This window comes from Lathyrus oleraceus, chromosome 7 (genome assembly GCF_024323335.1).
Source record: "Lathyrus oleraceus cultivar Zhongwan6 chromosome 7, CAAS_Psat_ZW6_1.0, whole genome shotgun sequence".
Taxonomy (NCBI): Eukaryota; Viridiplantae; Streptophyta; class Magnoliopsida; order Fabales; family Fabaceae; genus Lathyrus; species Lathyrus oleraceus.
The window spans coordinates 471204780-471224092 of NC_066585.1; the positions used below are offsets into that span (position 1 = coordinate 471204780).

Here is a 19313-nt window from a genome sequence, read left to right on the forward strand (position 1 = left end):
ATCAATTTACTGTTAAGGGGGAATGTGGAAGTGCATCTCCGTAACCTAATACATAAATGTCTCTCCAGATCAATTTAAAACAAAATGAGTGTCTCAGTTAGGAATGCATGAGGCGCATATAAGATTAATACGAAAGTGTATCTTCGGATCAATTTAAAACAAAATAAGTGTGTCTCAGTTAGAAATGTATGTAGTGCATATATGATGAATACAAAAGTGTATATCCAGATCAATTTAAGGAAAAATGAATGTGTCCTAGTTAGGAATGCATGAGTCTACATATGGTTAATACAAAAGAGTATCTTCGTATCAATTTAAGGTAAAAAAAAAGGATGTGGTTCATTTACGCGTGTATTTGGTGTGCAATGGATATGTTCAAAAATACATTTTTGAATTTTCCAAGATATTTTTGGATTTTCTTAGAGTGCTTCTCCATCCCTTATGGTATATATTTTATTTAATTATTGTTTGTCAAATAGTTTAATGATTGAAATTCAGATAATTTGCTTGGTTTTGTTTGACACGTCTCAAGTCATTACTCCTCATTTAATGACAAAGAGGATTCGATTTAATTGAATTGAGTAACACTTATGCTTTATATATTACAACCAGATTCCAACAATATCAACATACATGTGGAACTCGAGTGAAATTTCACACTATATGTTGAATTTATTCACTTCTCCTAGATGATAAACCAGATTTACCAATCTTCACTCTTATCAAACTCCAAACCACATATTCCAAAACATAAACAAAACACTAGTCAACATTTTCACCTTGACCTAACAACTTCTCCTTTCATTACAAGTGACAAAGCACCAACATTAGCCCCATTCTCCAATCTCACACCAGGCATAACCATAGCTCTACTCCCAACAAACCCATCTTCACAAACCTTAATCTCTCCAAACTTTACCATCCCTCCTTCATCACCTTCATATATATGTCCAAACAACAATGCTTCTTTTCCCACACAACCACCTCTCTCTATCTTCACCATCTCAGGGTTCAACAATGCTCCCATGCTATCAACATAAACATCACCATCATCCATATCTACATCAACACCCATCACCTTCATCCATTTCACAAACATAAATGACCCACATGTCATTTCCATGAAATAATCACCTGTTAATGTTCTTATAGCTTGCCATGTACTATCCAAGATTATGCTTTTACTCCATATAGACACTTCTTCGCCTTTTTTCTTCCTTCCTACAAGAACCCATTTCGCTATAACACATGTTAATGCAGCCATAGTACCTGAGAGAATCCATATCAAAGGAAGTAGCCAAAAGATTGGAACTTTTTTGATGTTCTTTAGGTGGAAAATCAAGTTCAAAGGAGCATAAATTGCTAATCCTAGTAAGATATGAGGTAAAACTGTCTGTAGAAATGGCTGAATGAAAAGTGATGAGAAGGTTTGATACCATTTCCTTGTCAATGTGAAGGTTACTTTTGGTGAGTCTTGTTTGTGCAATGGTGAAGTTAAGTTAGCTATATGGGATTGTGAACCAATATATAAACCACCCTCTTGGAGTGTAGAATTCATTGGAGCTACTGAAAGTGCACCAAGGATCACATTCTTTTGGATGAGAGAACCAGGGAGAATTAGGCTTTGACTTCCAATAACCGAGTTGTCTTGAACCTCGATTTTTCCACGAGTGTATCCGTTGGAAGAATGAAACCCTGTAATCATTTTGCTAAAATCTCCTAGATGGACTCCGGCGCCAATTGACATTAACTCTGGATTTGAAACTGGGTTGATGGCTCTAATGGAACAATGCTTGCCAATTTTTGCTCCCATAATGCGTAAATATACGCAGAAGGCTTCTGTTCCTGAGAGAAGCTTAGCACATCTAAGGTGGCAGGAAATGTTCATTCGGCATTGAAGCCAGGTTTTGAATTCGGTTTGGTTTTGGTTACGTATGAGGAGACGAGTGAGAACAGCGGTTAGAATGATGAGTATGAGACTATGAAGCAAGTAGGCGCCAGTAAATGAAATGGCAAAGGTGATGGGGTTTGATGGGACATCATAGAACATGGAAGCATATGCAATGACGGTAAACGGGATCCAGTGAAAAGCGCCACATATGCAAACAAATGAAAAGTGTTGGAGTGATGGAGGATGCTTGGAGAATTTGATATATAAGAAATATGCAATGGCTGCAGCAAGTGAGGAGAGAAAACCAACAAGATAGATCCCCATAAAGTGGTAGATGGTATCATATTGAGTTTTGCTGTTAATAACAGGAAGATCTGCATTCTGAAATAAAAATGTTATGGTATTAGTTAATAGTTCAAACTTCAATTATCTTGTGTCTTTAATTTATGATGTAGATATAAGTTCTGTTGGGATAAACAACTTAATTGAGTATATACCGTGTTTATGTAAGCATTGTCTAATGGAACAATACCCTATGAAGTACGGACACCTGAAACACGACACTAACACTGACACTGACGCATCTTTTTTCAGGTGTTAGTGCTATAGAGAACATACCTTATCAATATTATCAAGGTTATTTGGCTTTAGCACATGTTCACCTCCTCCAACCTTTTGCAAAGCCTGTAGTTCAACACTTTCTCCAACAACACTTCCTTTTTGAACAACAGCATAAGGTCCAATAGAAGAACAATTTCCAATCCTAATGGGGTGGAGACTTAGAACTCCTTTCTTTACCTCATGGCTTTGAACCAAAACACCTTCCGCAACAATAACTTCGTCTCCGATTGACACCAGAGCCGGGTCTGTGATGTCAACTGTATCAAGAAGAACTGATGATCCAATTCTTGCACCCAACATCTCAAACCAATAGTTCAGAAACACTGTTCCTCTGAGATGTGTTGCCAAAATTTTAGAGGAAATTTCTTGAGTCTTATATAGTGCCCACCACTTGACAAAATCCATTGAATAGATGGAGATTTCCGAGGTAAGATCATAGTTTAGCCCCAATAAAGAACTTCCAAACACTGAAATGCAAATGCAAGTAGAAGCAATGCAAAGAATCCAAGCAAGAGGTGCAAAAACCAGCGAAATTATGTAATTTAACCAAGGAACTCCAGCTACTGATTTATTGGCACATAGGCTGGAGTTTAAAAAAGCAGTTATGGATAGATAAGCAGGAGAGGCCAGCATGATTGAGATATAAATAAGAGCCAGGAATTGAAGTAAACGGATACCCAACTGACGAGACTTGGATACCTCCACAACTGATTCAGTTGAATCAATTTCCGCTTCTGGAACATCGGGTGGATTGTTTGAAAGCTGAGTCTGAGTCTTTGATAGAAGATCTTCAGAGAAATTAGCTAATTCTTGAATGCAGGACGCAGTGAAAACATCTATTGCTGCAACTGGTGTTCCAAGAAAATCTGAGAGTTTTTGAGTTGCTTTAACCACACCAATTGAATCGATTCCATAGGATGTCAGGTTGTCTGTGACTGAGATGTTGTCGATTGGTACTCCAGTCTGCTCAGAGATAAGCACTTTCAAAAACTCTACGATGTCGTTCTTGTTGATCCTTTTAATAGGGACAGGTATACTTCTCGCCATCTGAGGCTGAGTCTTTGACAGAAGATCCTCTGAGAAGCTAGCCAATTCAAGGATGCATGATGCAGTGAAAACATCAATAGCTGCAACTGGTGTTCCAAGGAAATCTGAGAGTTTTTTAGTTGCTTTAACGACACCAATTGAGTCAATTCCGTAGGATGTGAGGTTGTCTGTGACTGAGACGTTGTTGATTGGTATTCCAGTCTGCTCAGAAATAAGAACTTTCAGAAACTCTACAATGTCACTTTTATTGATCCTCTTACTATCTGCAGGTGCACTTTTTACTAGCTGTAGTTGGAACGTTTTTTCTGCTCGGAAGGTTGATGTAGTAAATGACCATACCTTAGATTTCTTTGTCATCGTAGGTTTTGTACGTAGAGGTACCAAGTGCAGTGTCTCGTCTGTAAATTGTTTGATACATTCAAATCTCTTGATCTTTCCCGATGTAGTTTTGCTGATGGTTCTAGGCTTTATCAACTTGACCGAAGCAAGACTGACTCCATGTTCTTCTGCCACACGCATCTTTATGCTGTCGATCACATCCTTGCTAACTGGCTTACCATCCCTTACTTCTGCAATCACAACCAAGGCAACCTGATCAGAGCCATCTGGAATGGAAATCCCTTTTGCTGATAGAATTTCCTCAGGGACACCAATGACAGCACAACAACCAGGACGCAGAAATTCAGATGAAGTCTCAATTGTCTTTTCCACGTCAGACGAGTAAATGTTTCTTCCCGCAACAATGATAAGATCCTTGATTCTTCCAGTGATGAATAGCTTCTGATCTATTATTCGTCCCAAGTCTCCGGTTCTTGTGTAGTTACGTCCGGGATGATTTGTAAGTTCATTCCTGAAAGTTTTCTGACTCAATTCTTCCCTTCCCCAGTATCCTACTCCTGCACTTGGACTACTAATCCAGATTTCTCCCTCTGTCCCGTCTTCACGAAACTCTTCGCAAGTGTCTGGATCAACAATTCTAATGTCGATATCTTTATCCGCTGGACGAACATACCCACAACAAACTCTTCCGTGCCCATCAACAATAATAGGCTTACCTTCTCCAAATGCACAGCTTACAAATACACAATTTTCTGCCAAGCCGTATCCAGGAGCCATCACCTTTTGAGATAAGCCGAAAGGAGTTGTTAACTCAATGAATCTTTTCAGGGTCTTCTGTCTCACTGGTTCAGCCGCAACCATAAGAAAAACCAAAGATGAAAGGTCTAAATTCCGTATCTTATCCTTGTCAGACTCTAATCTTCGAATCAGTAACTCGAAGGCAAAGTTAGGGCCGGCACTATGAGTTGCTTGATACTTGCTGATGATTTCAAGCCATAACATTGGCTTCTTGATAAATGTCATTGGTGAAAATAAAATCGCAGATCCACCACTAACAAGAGAGGTAAAAAGTCCTCCAATAAGCCCCATATCATGATACTGAGGAAGCCAACTTACCAGTTTAGTCCTTGAGGTACTTTTGTATCTACTTTGCATCAACTTCACATTATGAATTAGCCCTCCATGAGAGATCATGACTCCTTTAGCATCACCAGTTGATCCCGAGGTAAACTGCAAGAAACATGTATCGTCAGGATGTGGTTCGTTTTGATCATCAAGATGCTCCAAAACAATGCTCTTAGAATTCTTGACCCAGGTATCAGTATGCAACCACGGAAGATTTGGCCAACGGCTGGATGACTTCCCATTTTTCCGTGTTAGTGAAATCAAATTTTTCAATGAACCTGCACGGACGGCTGAGTGATAAGCTATTGTTGACAAAATCGCGACAATGCCACATGATTTTGCAACGCTTTCAATTTTCATTAGCGCCTGTCCACTTCTTTGCATGGGATCCGGGGGAATAATTGGGACCGGCAAGACTCTAGCTCTTATGCATCCAAAGAACGCATCTATAAAATCTAAACCGGGGACGTAGACGAGCAGAACTCGGTCACCGGGCTTGATAACTGGATTTTGGCTCGTCAAGAGCTTGTGAGCAACACAAGAAGAATAAAAATGTTGTTCTCGAAAGGTCCTGCGGCTCACAGGATTCCCTTCTTCATTAGTCCATGTGTAAAGAGTCCTATTTTGAGTGATTGGATGAGTCCCCCAGTACTTTAAGTAGCTATTCAAAGTAGGCAAATTAGGAAATTTCACTTCTGGCAATTCATCTAATTCTCTAGGGTTCTTCTTCTGTAGCTCAGTTTGCAAGGGAAACAAATTCTGCATAAGACATACTTCTATTAGGTGCAGGTCTATTTGGAAAACAGCAATGCTAATAACACTCTCTTTTCAACACTCTTTTATGCCTGTCTAAGATCTATAAAGTATATAGAAATGATAAATTACCTTAGTGTAAGGAAATGTTGGCAAATCATTTCTATTGGCAAAGTTCTTGCAAATTAGAGCCATGGCATAAGATGAGTTCCTTTCTGTAAGCTCAAATGCCATAAGCCCACCTACATAATAAGTACAATTTGATCCTTGAAGCTCTGATTCAAACTTTTCATAGAATCCATCTTTCATATCTGCATTAAAGCTTCGAAATTTAGAGACTTGGAATTGAAAGATGGATTTGAAAAGTGAAATCGAAAAATAAAATACACGAAATACCTTGGCTGCTAACATGAGGAAAATATTTAAAGCAGCGTTGAAGAATGAAACTCTCGACTTCTCCTCCCATGGCTTCTACTGTCTTCATTGCGAGCTCCTTGACAGTTGGTCCTTTAATGTCAACCGAGTTTCCGTAGGACCAGAACAAGAATATATTACTGTCATCATAAAATTTCTGCATTGCAACTGGATTTCCTATTGTGCTGGGATCTTCCATATATTTACTAAAATAATAAAATCCAATAGGAAAATGTTCGAGCCCTTTGATCTTCAAAACAGTGGTGTAGTAGTCGTTTGTCTCGACTTTGCTGAATAAATCCTTTTCAAGGTCACTTGCATCCATCACTTCTTTTTCGCATTCTGCCATAAGACTTGTTCAATAAGTTACCACGCTGAAGAAAGAAACAAAAAATTTACATAAAAATATGTGTCGGTGAGAAGTCTAAATACCTATGAAAGTAGAAGGTGATCGGTAAATTCTTCCATAATTTAATGGAAATGAACCAGAAATTATGATCTTATCTGTTAAGAATATGTTATCAATCAATTAGTATTGATTGATATTCAATTAGTCATAACTATAATTGATATTATTTCCTATTGTATATTCCCTATTTGCATATAAATATACACCATGTGTGATCATATTAGACACACAGAGATACAATTACAATATGGTATCTAGAGCTGGTTGACCTACTGTCTTCCACAAAATAAAAATATATATATATATATATTTTTTTTCTCTTTTTCTTTCCGGCCACCCACAGCGCCGCCGCCATCTCCGCCGCTCCTGTCGACTTTTCGGCGAGATTCCTATACGCCGGAATCGTCTCCTACAGATCGGCCAGATTCACTGCCTTCCGCCGCCGCACGCATCCGCACACGTCTCTCCTTCATCGCACGTGAATCTCACGCGCCGGACAATCAGCCGCGCATCCGCTGCCCCCAGCCGTCGCCGTTTTTCCAGATCTGCTCTCGGTTTTTCGTTCCGAGCCATCAAATATCATGGGAGATACCGATTCCATCATGTTCACTAAAATTCCACTTATTCCGTGTGAGAAACTGACCGGAACAGCCAACTACAACATATGGGCTGGTGCTGTCAAGATGTGGTTTCACGGTCAGGGATATGAGGATCACTTAACTACAAAAGCCGATACTATTCTCGCCGCCAAACGCGATAAGTGGAAACAAACCGATGCTTCTCTATGCACTGTGTTATGGTTTTCCATAACAACTAATCTCCAAGCACAGTACCAAGCCTATACCACTTGCTACGAGGTTTGGGAAAAGGCCAAGAAAGTCTTCTCAAATGATGTCCATAATCTTTACAGTGTCATCACCAAACTCCGCTCTTTGAAATTGGAGAATATGGATATGCAAGGCTATCTAACTCAGCTTGATGCGTTAAAGGCAAATTTCACAACCTTAATGCCCTTTACAAAAGATGCAACAACTTATGCTGAACAACAAAGTAAGTATTTCATGGTCATGGCACTTGCTGGACTGCCATCTGAACTTGATTCCGTTCGGAATCAGATTTTATCAGGTACCAACGTTCCTAACTATGAAGCAGTTAGTGAACAATTGTTACGCTTGGCTACACCTCATGCTTTTGGACCGGTCCCTACTTCCTCTCCCACTGAATCATCTGCTCTTGCTTCCCACTATCACGGTCGTGGTGGACGAACCGGTGGACGAGGTGGACGTCAAAGTATTCGTTGTAACTATTGCAATCGTTACGGTCACATTGAAGCCGATTGTCGTACAAAGGCAAGAGAACAACAACGACAACCACGGATCGCTGCTGTTGCTCAACCGGATATCACTAAAGATGTCACTATTCCCGCCGCTGATTACAATGATTTCCTCCAATACAAAGCAGCCCATCAACAATCATCATCTGCCGCTGTTGCTCAGTCGGGTAATCCTGTAGCTTTTGTCTCTACATCTTCACTTGGTCCTTGGGTCCTTGACTCTGGGGCATCTGATCATATAACTGGTAATAAATCTCTTTTATCTCATTTGTCTTATTCTGATTCTTTGCCTTCTGTCACTGTGGCGGATGGTTCTAAAGCCAAAGTTCAAGGCCTTGGTCAGGCACATCCACTTCCAAACTTGTCTTTAGAGTCCGTCCTTTACATTCCTGGTTGTCCCTTTAATCTAATATCTGTTCACAAGCTTATTCGTACTCTTGATTGTTCAGTTCTTTTTAATGCTAATTCTGTTCATATCCAGGATCGACGTACAGGACGGACGATTGGAGCAGGGAGTGAAGCTGGAGGATTATATCATCTTTCTCCACCGGTGGCCTGTGCTTCTATTGCTTCTCAAGAACTCACACATCAACGTTTGGGTCACCCTAGTCAAAATAAAATGCGTCTTTTAGTTCCTAGTCTTTCTAAGCTTTCTTCTTTTGAGTGTCAGTCCTGTCAATTAGGCAAACATACTCGTAGTACTTATTGTCAACGAGTAAATAAAAGTGTTGCATCACCTTTTGCTTTAGTTCACTCTGATATTTGGGGTCCTAGTCGTGTGAAGTCTACTTTAGGATACTATTACTTTGTAACGTTCATCGACGATTACTCACGATGCACTTGGTTATTTCTAATGAAAAATCGTTCAGATGTTTTCCGTATATTCCAAGAGTTTTATGCTGAAATTAAAAATCAGTTTAATACTACCATTAAAATTTTACGCACAGATAATGCTCGTGAATATATGTCATCCCAGTTTCAATCTTTTTTAACATTACAGGGAATTATTCACCAATCATCATGTGCTCATACACCACAACAGAACGGTGTTGCTGAACGGAAGAATCGTCATTTAGTTGAAACTGCACGGACTCTTCTTCTTCACCACAATGTACCCTCTCGTTTTTGGGGTGATGCTCTCCTCACCGCATGTCACCTTATCAACCGAATGCCTTCCTCGGTCCTTCAAGATCAGATTCCATACTCTATCTTGAATCCGGAACACGATCTCTACCCCATTCCCCTTCGTGTGTTTGGTTGCACATGCTTTGTTCATGATCTTAATCCAGGTAAAGACAAACTTTCCGCTAAATCTCTCAAATGTATTTTTCTAGGCTACTCACGTATACAAAAGGGATATCGTTGTTTTTGTCCTCAACTTCAACGGTATATTGTCTCTTCCGATGTAACATTTTTTGAAGGTTCTCCTTTTTTCTCTGCCTCTTCGTCCTCCCAGGAGATTTGTAATTTAGATGATCAAGATATCCCTTCTGTCATCCCCACACCCATTAAACCTCCTTTGCAGGTATATCAGCGACGCACAACGCGTCCATCGGCAGTTAGAGATGATATTGATCCACCAGCACCATCTCCTACTCCAATTGTTCCTCCAGCTACGTCACCTGAACTTGACCTTCCAATAGCATTACGAAAAGGTATTCGATCTCATAATCCAAATCCTAAATATGTTTGTGCTTTAAATTATGACCGTCTATCTACTTCCTATGTTTCTTTTGTGTCTGCTTTGGATTCTGTGTCTATTCCTAAGTCTACAGGTGAAGCTATGACTGATCCCAATTGGCGTCAGGCGATGGTGGAAGAAATGACTGCATTGCATTCAAATAACACTTGGGACATTGTTCCTTTACCTCCAGACAAAACTACAGTGGGCTGTCGATGGGTTTATACAGTGAAAATTGGACCAGATGGTCAGATTGATCGTTTTAAAGCTCGTTTGGTAGCCAAGGGATACACACAAATATTTGGCCTTGATTATGGTGACACCTTTTCTCCAGTGGCCAAGATTAGTTCAGTCCGTCTCTTCCTTGCATTGGCTGCTATTAATCATTGGTCGCTTCATCAGTTGGATATTAAAAATGCATTCTTACACGGAGAATTGGAGGAGGAAGTGTATATGGATCAACCTCCAGGTTTTACTATTCCTGGTAATTCAAGATTTGTTTGTCGGCTCAATCGATCTCTTTATGGGCTAAAACAATCTCCACGTGCTTGGTTTGGTCGCTTCAGCTCTGCCTTGATACAGTTTGGTATGACTAGATGTGAAGCAGATCATTCTGTTTTCTTCCTTCACTCTTCCAACGGACAACACATCTTTCTTGTGGTTTATGTTGATGACATTGTTATCACTGGAGACGATACAGACGCTATTCAGCGACTCAAAACTCATCTTTTCAAAAACTTTCAGACAAAAGATTTGGGTCCACTCAGATACTTCTTAGGTATTGAGGTTGCACAGTCCTCATCAGGCATTGCAATTAACCAACGTAAGTATGCATTAGACATCCTAACTGAAACTGGTATGCTTGACTGTCGTCCGATTGATACTCCTATGGATCCCAATGTCAAGCTTCTTCCGGGTCAGGGGGAGTTGTTGAAAGACCCGGGAAGATATCGACGTCTAGTGGGTAGACTCAATTATCTTACCGTCACCAGACCGGATATTACTTTTGCAGTGAGTATTGTGAGTCAATTCCTTAATGCTCCTTGTGATACTCATTGGAATGCCGTTATTCGGATTCTCAGATATATAAAGAATGCACCAGGAAAAGGCCTATTATATGAAGATAAGGGTGATGCTAAAATCACTTGTTACTCAGATGCAGATTGGGCAGGATCACCGTCGGATAGGAGATCCACTTCTGGATATTGTGTTCTTATTGGAGGGAATATGATCTCATGGAGAAGCAAGAAACAAAACACAGTTGCATTATCTAGTGCTGAAGCTGAATATCGGGCTATGGCAGCAGCCTCAAAAGAACTTGCTTGGCTTAAGAATTTGCTCTCAGAACTTAGGTTCGGTGACCTTCAGAACACAAAACTCATATGCGACAATCAAGCGGCACTCCACATTGCGTCCAATCCGGTTTTCCATGAACGGACCAAGCATATAGAAATAGATTGTCACTATGTAAGAGACAAGGTACTGTCGGGAGAAATAACCACGGAATTTGTCAAATCTGAAGATCAATTGGCTGATATGTTTACCAAGTCTCTCAAGGGTTCTCGAGTGAATTATATTTGTAACAAGCTCGGATCATACAATATATACGATCCGGCTTGAGGGGGAGTGTTAAGAATATGTTATCAATCAATTAGTATTGATTGATATTCAATTAGTCATAACTATAATTGATATTATTTCCTATTGTATATTCCCTATTTGCATATAAATATACACCATGTGTGATCATATTAGACACACAGAGATACAATTACAATATTATCGAATTCCAATGATTCAACTACATTTATGTTCTTGATACGAACCATGACCCTGTCTGAGTTCCGCTTGATTGACAGTACTTCAGTGTTACATAGAAGTCTCAAAGGAAGTGATTCAGCTATCTTCTTCCAAAGACTTGTATATCCATCTTTAAATCGTCGTATTTTTCCGGCCATTGATGTTCGAGTAAATTCATGAAGGTATGCATAAGGCATGTCTTGAACAAACCCATATCCTGAAGCAGTGTAACCATAAGCTACAGATTTAGGAACAGATTTGAGTCCATGACACTCTACATACTCCGGAGTTAAGTCCGAAGCAATGTCGCTAACAGCGTGAACCCCGATTCGACCACAATTCTTCACTTTTTCCTGTCAACATCACAATGACAATCAACAACAGCATCATTCAAATTTCAAGTCAGCGGAGAATGGAACAATCTCTATGATCCGATCCGATTGATATTCGAAAGATTATAAACTAACTTGTATTTCCAATGTAAGTGACATAACAGATACATAATCATCAGCAACTTTAATATCTTGATATTCTCCTGAAGAATGATCAACAACGGCAAGCTTGTGCGAATCCATTTCTTCGAATGCCGAACCCGTCTCTTTCGCCAAATGAAAGATCACCGGAGCACTGCTTGCAGCAAGAACTTGTCCTCCCAAATCATAAACATTTCCTGTATAGAGACATTTGCACACATTCAAAATCAATTACCACTTCAACGCGTAGTTGTAAATTGCATACCGCAACCACAACTGTGATCACATGGATCACATTTTACACGACCCGAAACCATTTAGAACCAGGTAGAGTGTGAAACTAAACTATGACATACCTTCAATTTCTACTGATTCACACATGCCACCAACTGTGTGATGTTTCTCCAAGACTGTAACATTCTTATAACCAAGCCTGGCTAATGCATAAGCAGCTGATAAGCCGCTTGGACCGGCACCGATTATTCCGATTCTTGTGTTTTCTGGTAAAGAAGGATGTAGCTTGGAGAATTGGTCTTCTATTGATTTTTCTGTGTCCATTTTTTTAATTTGAAAATATAACTAGCAATCTTTGAAACCTGGTAGAATCAGATAAAATCAGTTCCAACACCTTACTTTAACCCTAGTTGTTTTGTCACAGTTGAACCATAGTTAACATACACAGAGTTTCCAACAACTTAAGACGGCCCTGAAAAACATGATGCAGGTGAAAACATCTTTTATGCCTGTCATAAGTTATTTTCATAAACTTATAGAAACTATCTCACATGCACTTAAAGTACTTATGTTAGAAGTTAAACTTGAATAAACCAATCCAAACACACCTTGCTATAATGTGAGTTGATGTGATATAATATGAATAACACAAATGTTGCTTGGATTAAAGTTCAACATTTCTATGAGAAAAACTTATTAAAAAAATGACTAAGAGACATGAAGAAATTTCAACAACATTTTGGGCAGATAAATTTTATAATACCTCAGAAGTGTTCAAAGTGGATGCCAAAAAGTGCTTGTAAGTTGTAATGAATTACTGAGTTCATTAATTGCTCTTAATTAAGTCTTAACTTATATATAAACAAAGGGCCAAGCTAGGAGAATGCAACATGTTAAAGAATCATAAGATATTCCATTTTAGATTCTTATAAATTCAGCTTCATGCTAAATGTAACGTTTGAAGAATCCATCTACATGCTGATAATTATGAACTTTTCAAACTAGGATATTCATTCATGCATTAAAAGTCGGGTTTCTTCTAGACTTAAGAACAAGACAGACGAATAATTATTTTATTACATAATTAATGACTTTTTCAGATACTAGAATGAAAGCAGAAGATGAAGTTGGGTTTCTTCTAGACTTAAGAATAAGTCAGACGAATAATTATTTTATTACATAATTAATGGCTTTTTCAGATACTAGAATGAAAGCAGAAGATGAAGTTTTTTTGTTAATTAAACTCAGATTAATGGATTATACTTTTGAAGATACGAATCAGCGCACATTATATATTGCCGCTTAAATGTTTCATTTCATGAGAACCATGACTGGTTTATAGCGGAAGTTCCAATGATTGTTGTCAATTTGTCGTCACCTTTTTGAATTTTTTGTTTTGTCCTTTTATAAGATAGTGGTCTGGTTAAAAATTAATATGGGATGCATTAAAGATTAGTTGTAATTTGTTTCACAATATGTTGGTAATAAACTATATTCATAAGTTTGTTTGTTATTCTCCTGTATATTATTAGGCATAACTGTTCTTACACACAACATATGTATAGAGTTTTCATCATTACTTGAACAACAAGGAATTTGTAACTAACACAACAAACTATACAACCGACTTATAACCAATCATAATAAACTATACACTATAAACCCTCTTTTACTTTGACTATTATCACAAGAAATCAAGTAATACATTGACATTCCTAAGCCCTCCCTCAATTTGACAAATGACTCAAGTTTTAATGGCTTTATAGGATGTCTGTCAGTTGTTCATGAGTGCTGCAATGCTTCAGCACTACAACTCCATCATTGGTCAGGTTCCTGAGAGAATGAAATATGACATCTATGTGTTTACACCTTCCATGCATGATAGGATTGTTCGATAGCTTGATTGAGGAACTGTTGTCACAACACTACGCCAAAAACTGGAATAGACAGCGCACCTTAGAGGGCGCTTTATTACAAAAGCGCACTCTAAAGTGAAGCGAAAAAATAAGGAGCGAACAACTGGAATAGACAACGCACTTTAGAGGGCGCTTTTGTAATAAAGCGCCCTCTAAGGTGAAGCGAAAAAATAAGGAGGAGATAGAGGGACAACAATACAGGGCGCTTTTTAGAAAGCGCCCTCTAAGGTTACCCTTAGAGGGCGCTTTTAAAAAAACGCTCTATAAGTCCATGTGCATTTCCAGTTTATAAAGCGCTTTTGGAAAGCCTTAGAGAGCGCTTTCATAAGCGCCCTCTTAGGCCCCCTTTAGAGGGCGCTTTTTTTCCACAAGCGCCCTCTAAGGTCCCCTTTAGTAAACATTAAAATTATAACATACTGCGCGTTTTGTTATTTCAGTCTCTGTTATTTTCGTTCTTTTTCACGTTAGGGTTCTCACTGCTACGATTTTCGCTACTTCTAAGGCGTTCTCCTTCCACCTCTGTTAGATCTACAACGTTTCCTCCTTCTATTAATTCGTTGTTAGCTGTTCGATTTTGACACCATAGGTATTTTTCTAATCTTCATATTACTTGGTTTCTCTTCTGACGTTCGCTATTGTTCATTTTTGGTTTCATTTTTCTTGGTTCATACATTTATTGAGTATTCTCAACAATAATTATTGTGTTGCAATGCTAGCAATGGAGACTAGGCATTATGGGTTAAATTTCACCAACTGTTCCATTTGTTTCTCGATGTAGAAAAAGGAGGCAGCAATATCTAAAACACCTTCTACCAATCAAAGGTACTCTATGCTATTCTGAAGGAGCACATTGCAGATGATGTTGACTACAAGGTTTGCTTTCTAATCTGCAACCAACTGTATTTTAATTTTTTCTCTGTCCTTTCACTATGAACTGTTTAGATTAGTATTTTGGATTAGTAAACTGTGATTTGACAACAAAGTTTAACTTTTACAATCATGTTTACATGGATTTGGAGGATATGTAATGTAGCTATTGGTTTATCAGGTTCTTGTTTTCTGCACAACCGCTATTGTCACAAGACTTGTTACTGATCTCCTTGGGGAGTTGAACTTGAATGTGAGAGAAATCCATTCAAGAAAGCCTCAGAGTTATAGAACCAGAGTTTCTGATGAATTCCGGAAGTCAAAGGGTCTCATCTTGGTTACTTCGGATGTATCTGCACGTGGAGTTGATTATCCAGATGTTACTCTTGTTGTACAAGTATACTTGGATCTCCTTCCTTGTTTCACTTGTGACTATATTACCAGCATGCTGGTGTCCATATGAATTTCTGTCCTGTTTAACTCATACTCGTAAGGACACTCAATACATACATTTGCTAAAAGTGCAAGCCTTTTTGATTATGATTTGCCAAATTATTTAACGCTTTTATTGATTTCAAATTGTCATGTTTCTTCTATTTCTACAATGAACAGGTTGGTCTACCGGCTGATAGAGAATAATATATACATCGACTAGGTAGAACGGGGCGAAGAGGAAAAGAAGGGCAGGGCATACTGCTACTAGCTCCTTGGGAAGAGTTCTTTTTAGCTACTGCAAAAGATTTACCTATTGGGAAAGCTCCGGTACCTTCAGTTGATCCTGACACTAAGAAAAAGGTATACTTGGATATACAAGGGAGACAATTATTGATTTTCTTCTAATACTTTAGCTAGTTTTTAGACAAACAAACCAATATGTGGAGCAACGATTAGCTACGAGTTTGGCAGGATCGCGGTGTGTCACCATGATTTTGGCAAAAGCTAAATTTTAAAGCTTTAGCAAAATTACAATGCCACCTCGAGTTCATTAAACTCACTGTGATTCCAACGATGCACTTACATTTTAAATTGTTAATAGGTGGAAAGGGCTCTATCCAATGTGGAGATGAAAAATAAAGAAGCAACATATCAGGCATGGCTTGGTTACTACAACTCTAACAAGAAAGTGGGGAAAGATAAGTATAGGTTAGTGGAGCTTGCAAATGAGTTCAGTCGATGCATGGGGCTTGATAGCCCTCCAGCTATTCCTAAGCTTGTCCTTGGCAAGATGGGGCTTAAAAATATCCCTGGTTTACGTTCCAAATAGGTTTCCATTCAATTTCTGATAACAGTCTTGTGAAAGAGAGAAATGTTCTTGAATTGAAATGCCCCCACTTATAGTTTGATTTTAAGACTTGAAACTTCTAAATTTCAACTATCATAGTAATTTTTTCTGTATATTTTGTACTTCTAGATGAATTATCATTTAACAAGTACTGCAGAAACTTCAGTGCCAGATGAATTTGTACTGTAAATCACTGATGCAAACTGTCTAAAATAGATATTCAATCATTAGTTTATGATTTAAAACATATACCTCGAATTGTTTTATATTTTGTGTGTTGAAAAATGATAAGAATATATTTTGATGTTTTTGCTTTGGTCATTCCCATTGTTATTTTATAATATTTTGTGTGTTGAAAAATGATAAGAATATACAGTTTTAGGTCTACTGCTTCAATATACAGGTTGTCTAAAATAAATAAAAAAATATAGCGCTTTTTAAAAAAAAAAAATTTAAATAACCACCCACTTTAGAGGACGCTTTCCAAAATAAGCGCCCTCTAAACCCTTTAAATTTCCACTTTAGAGGGCGCTTTCCAGTAAAAGCGCCCTCTAAACGCTTAAAAGTTTCCACTTTAGAGGGCGCTTTCCAGTAAAAGCGTCCTCTAAACCCTTAAAAGTTTCCACTTTAGAGGGCGCTTTCTTTAAAAAGCGCCCTCTAAAGTGGCCCTTAAAGGGCTTAAAGAGCCACTTTAGAGAGCGTTTTCACCAGGAAAAAAAGCGCTGTCTTTACCTATGCCAGCGCCAGATTAGAGGGCGCTTTAAAGCGCTGTTATAGGCCAAAAAAAGCGCCCTCTTTTCCCTTATTTGGCGTAGTGCAAAAAATGATTGATATTTGCTTCTGAGGTATCTTCAAATGTGCCAACACATTTCTTAGCCATATACCTTGACAAACACATGAGGATGCAACTACAAACTCTGCTTCAATTGTTGATAAGGTGACAATTGATTGCTTCTTTGAGGACTATGAAACTGCTCAAAAGCCTATCTTAAACACATAATCTGGAGTGTTTTTCCTATCATCTTCATCAGTTGCATAGTCAGAGTCTGTCCACCCTAATAGCGGTAAGTTGTTTGCAATTCCTTGTTCAAAAAGTATGCCAAATTCTAAGGTGCCTTGCAGGCACCTCATGATTCTTTTGACTGTAGCTACATGCATCTCTATGGGCATTTCCATGTATCTTACAACCAGACACATTGAGAATGTCATGTCAGATCTTGTTGCTAGAAGATACGTCAAGCTTCCTACCATTTACTTGAAAATTAAGGCATAATAAGTTTTACCTCTTTCATCTTTAACCAATTTTCAAACTTGAACAATAGGAATGCATACTTTATTGCACTCTTCCATCATTATCTTGCTTTACCTCAATTCCCAATAAGTATCTCATCGTTCCTAAGTCAGTCATTGCAATTTCTCCCTTTATTGACTACTTGAACTCCTTCATCATTTGCATATCATTATCTGTGTAGATAAGATCATCCACATATAGGCTGGCAATGAGAATTTCTCATAGAGTACCATGCTTGACAAATAAAGTGTGTTTATATGGACATTTTATAAACTTGTGTTCACTGAAATATGACTCTATCATGCTATACCAAACCCTTGGAGCTTGTCTAAGGCCATAAAGTGCCTTCTTGAGCTTATACACTAGTTTAGACTTGCCCTTGTGATATCCTTCATGTTGGCTTATGTACACACCTTCATTGAGCTCACCATGCAGGAAAGCACTATTCACATCTAGTTGGAATTCACACCACCTTTGGTTAGCTACAACTGCAAGTATTATTCTGATGGTGCCCCATATGGACACAAGTGCAAAGACTTCATTGAAGTCATTACCATGACTTTTTGAGTACCCTTTTGCTATCAATCTATCCTTGTGCTTATCTACCTCACCCCTTTCATTGTACTTGATTTTGTAAATCCATTTCACTCCTATAGTGTTTAAACCTTTGGGAAGTTTGGTCAATTCCCAAGTGTCACTCTTCTATATGGATTCTAACTCAAGACCATTTCTTTTCTCCATACTTCAAATTTGACAACTTCCTCATAGTTGGTAGGATCATCATTTGAGCTAAAAATTGCAAAGTTGTGTAGTTGGTCATATTCTTCATTTTCCAAGCCAGTTACTTAGTAACTAAGATACTTTGGAGGTCTCATAATTTTGTGACTTGTCTTTGGATCTTCAGTTTCTTCTGTTTCTCCATTATTCTCTTCAATACCTTGATCATTTGTTAGTTCTTTAAGTGTCTCTTATGCTACTCTTGTAGCAGTTACACATGCATCTTCTTGTAGTTCAACTTCACTTTATTTCTCCATGTGAACCTGTGACTCTTTTATGCTTGCTTTATTTTTCTTACCCCAATTCCATCTCTTTGCCTCTTCAAACACAACATATTTGCTAATGATGACTTTTCTTGCACTTGGTTCATACAGTTTGTAGGCCTTGGACTCTTCACTCACACCAAGATTTATACATTGAATAATTTTGCCATCCAACTTCTTCCTTTGTGCATCAGGAACATGAGCATGTGCTACCCACCCAAATACTCTAAAATGATGAATTTATGGCTTCACTCCACTCCGAAATTCTTCAGGTTTCATGTTCTTGACTGCAATTGCAGAGCTTCTATTCATGACATATGTGGCCCATCTGGTTGCATTAGGTCTGAAATGTTTAGGAGTACTTATACAAGACAACATACTTCTGACCATATTCATGTGGGTCTTGTTTTTCTTTCAGATACTTCATTTTGCCGGGGAGTATTGTTGATTGTATTTTTAGTGTCGGGTTTTTGTTATCGTCTCCACAGGGATTGTGAGATATCGCCGCCTTTCGACAGTTGTTTCAATTCTTAACTCGTAGTAACAAGGGGTTTTTTGGTTTTAGTCACGGTATCTTGCATAAAAGTGTGATAAAATGCGGTAAAAGATTTGGTTTTAATATTTGAGAAATATTGCCAAAGTTAGGGTTCGACGATCACTTTGCATGTATATGTTCGATCAACAAAACTTATAAACTCCTTTAGATGATAAACTATTTCACAAAGTCCTCCCAATGTGTTTATCTCTAACACACATTGTGAGTTTTCCCATTTTGATCCATTGTTTATCTCTAACAC

The 19313-nt window shown here is 38.3% G+C and overlaps 1 protein-coding gene and 1 pseudogene across 1 annotated transcript; one reads left to right on the plus strand and one right to left on the minus strand.

The window, feature by feature from the left end:
- Positions 1-592: 592 nt before the first annotated feature.
- On the minus strand, positions 593-6562 carry LOC127105219 (uncharacterized). Its single transcript, XM_051042385.1, has 4 exons — positions 6173-6562; positions 5909-6087; positions 2510-5782; positions 593-2272 (listed from the first exon to the last, which is right to left on the minus strand). Exons 1-4 carry the CDS (start codon positions 6537-6539, stop codon positions 776-778), a joined length of 5316 nt encoding a protein of 1771 aa, XP_050898342.1. The 5' UTR covers positions 6540-6562; the 3' UTR covers positions 593-775.
- A 6039-nt stretch (positions 6563-12601) lies between these two features.
- On the plus strand, positions 12602-16356 carry LOC127104396 (DEAD-box ATP-dependent RNA helicase 31-like; annotated as a pseudogene).
- Positions 16357-19313: the final 2957 nt, after the last annotated feature.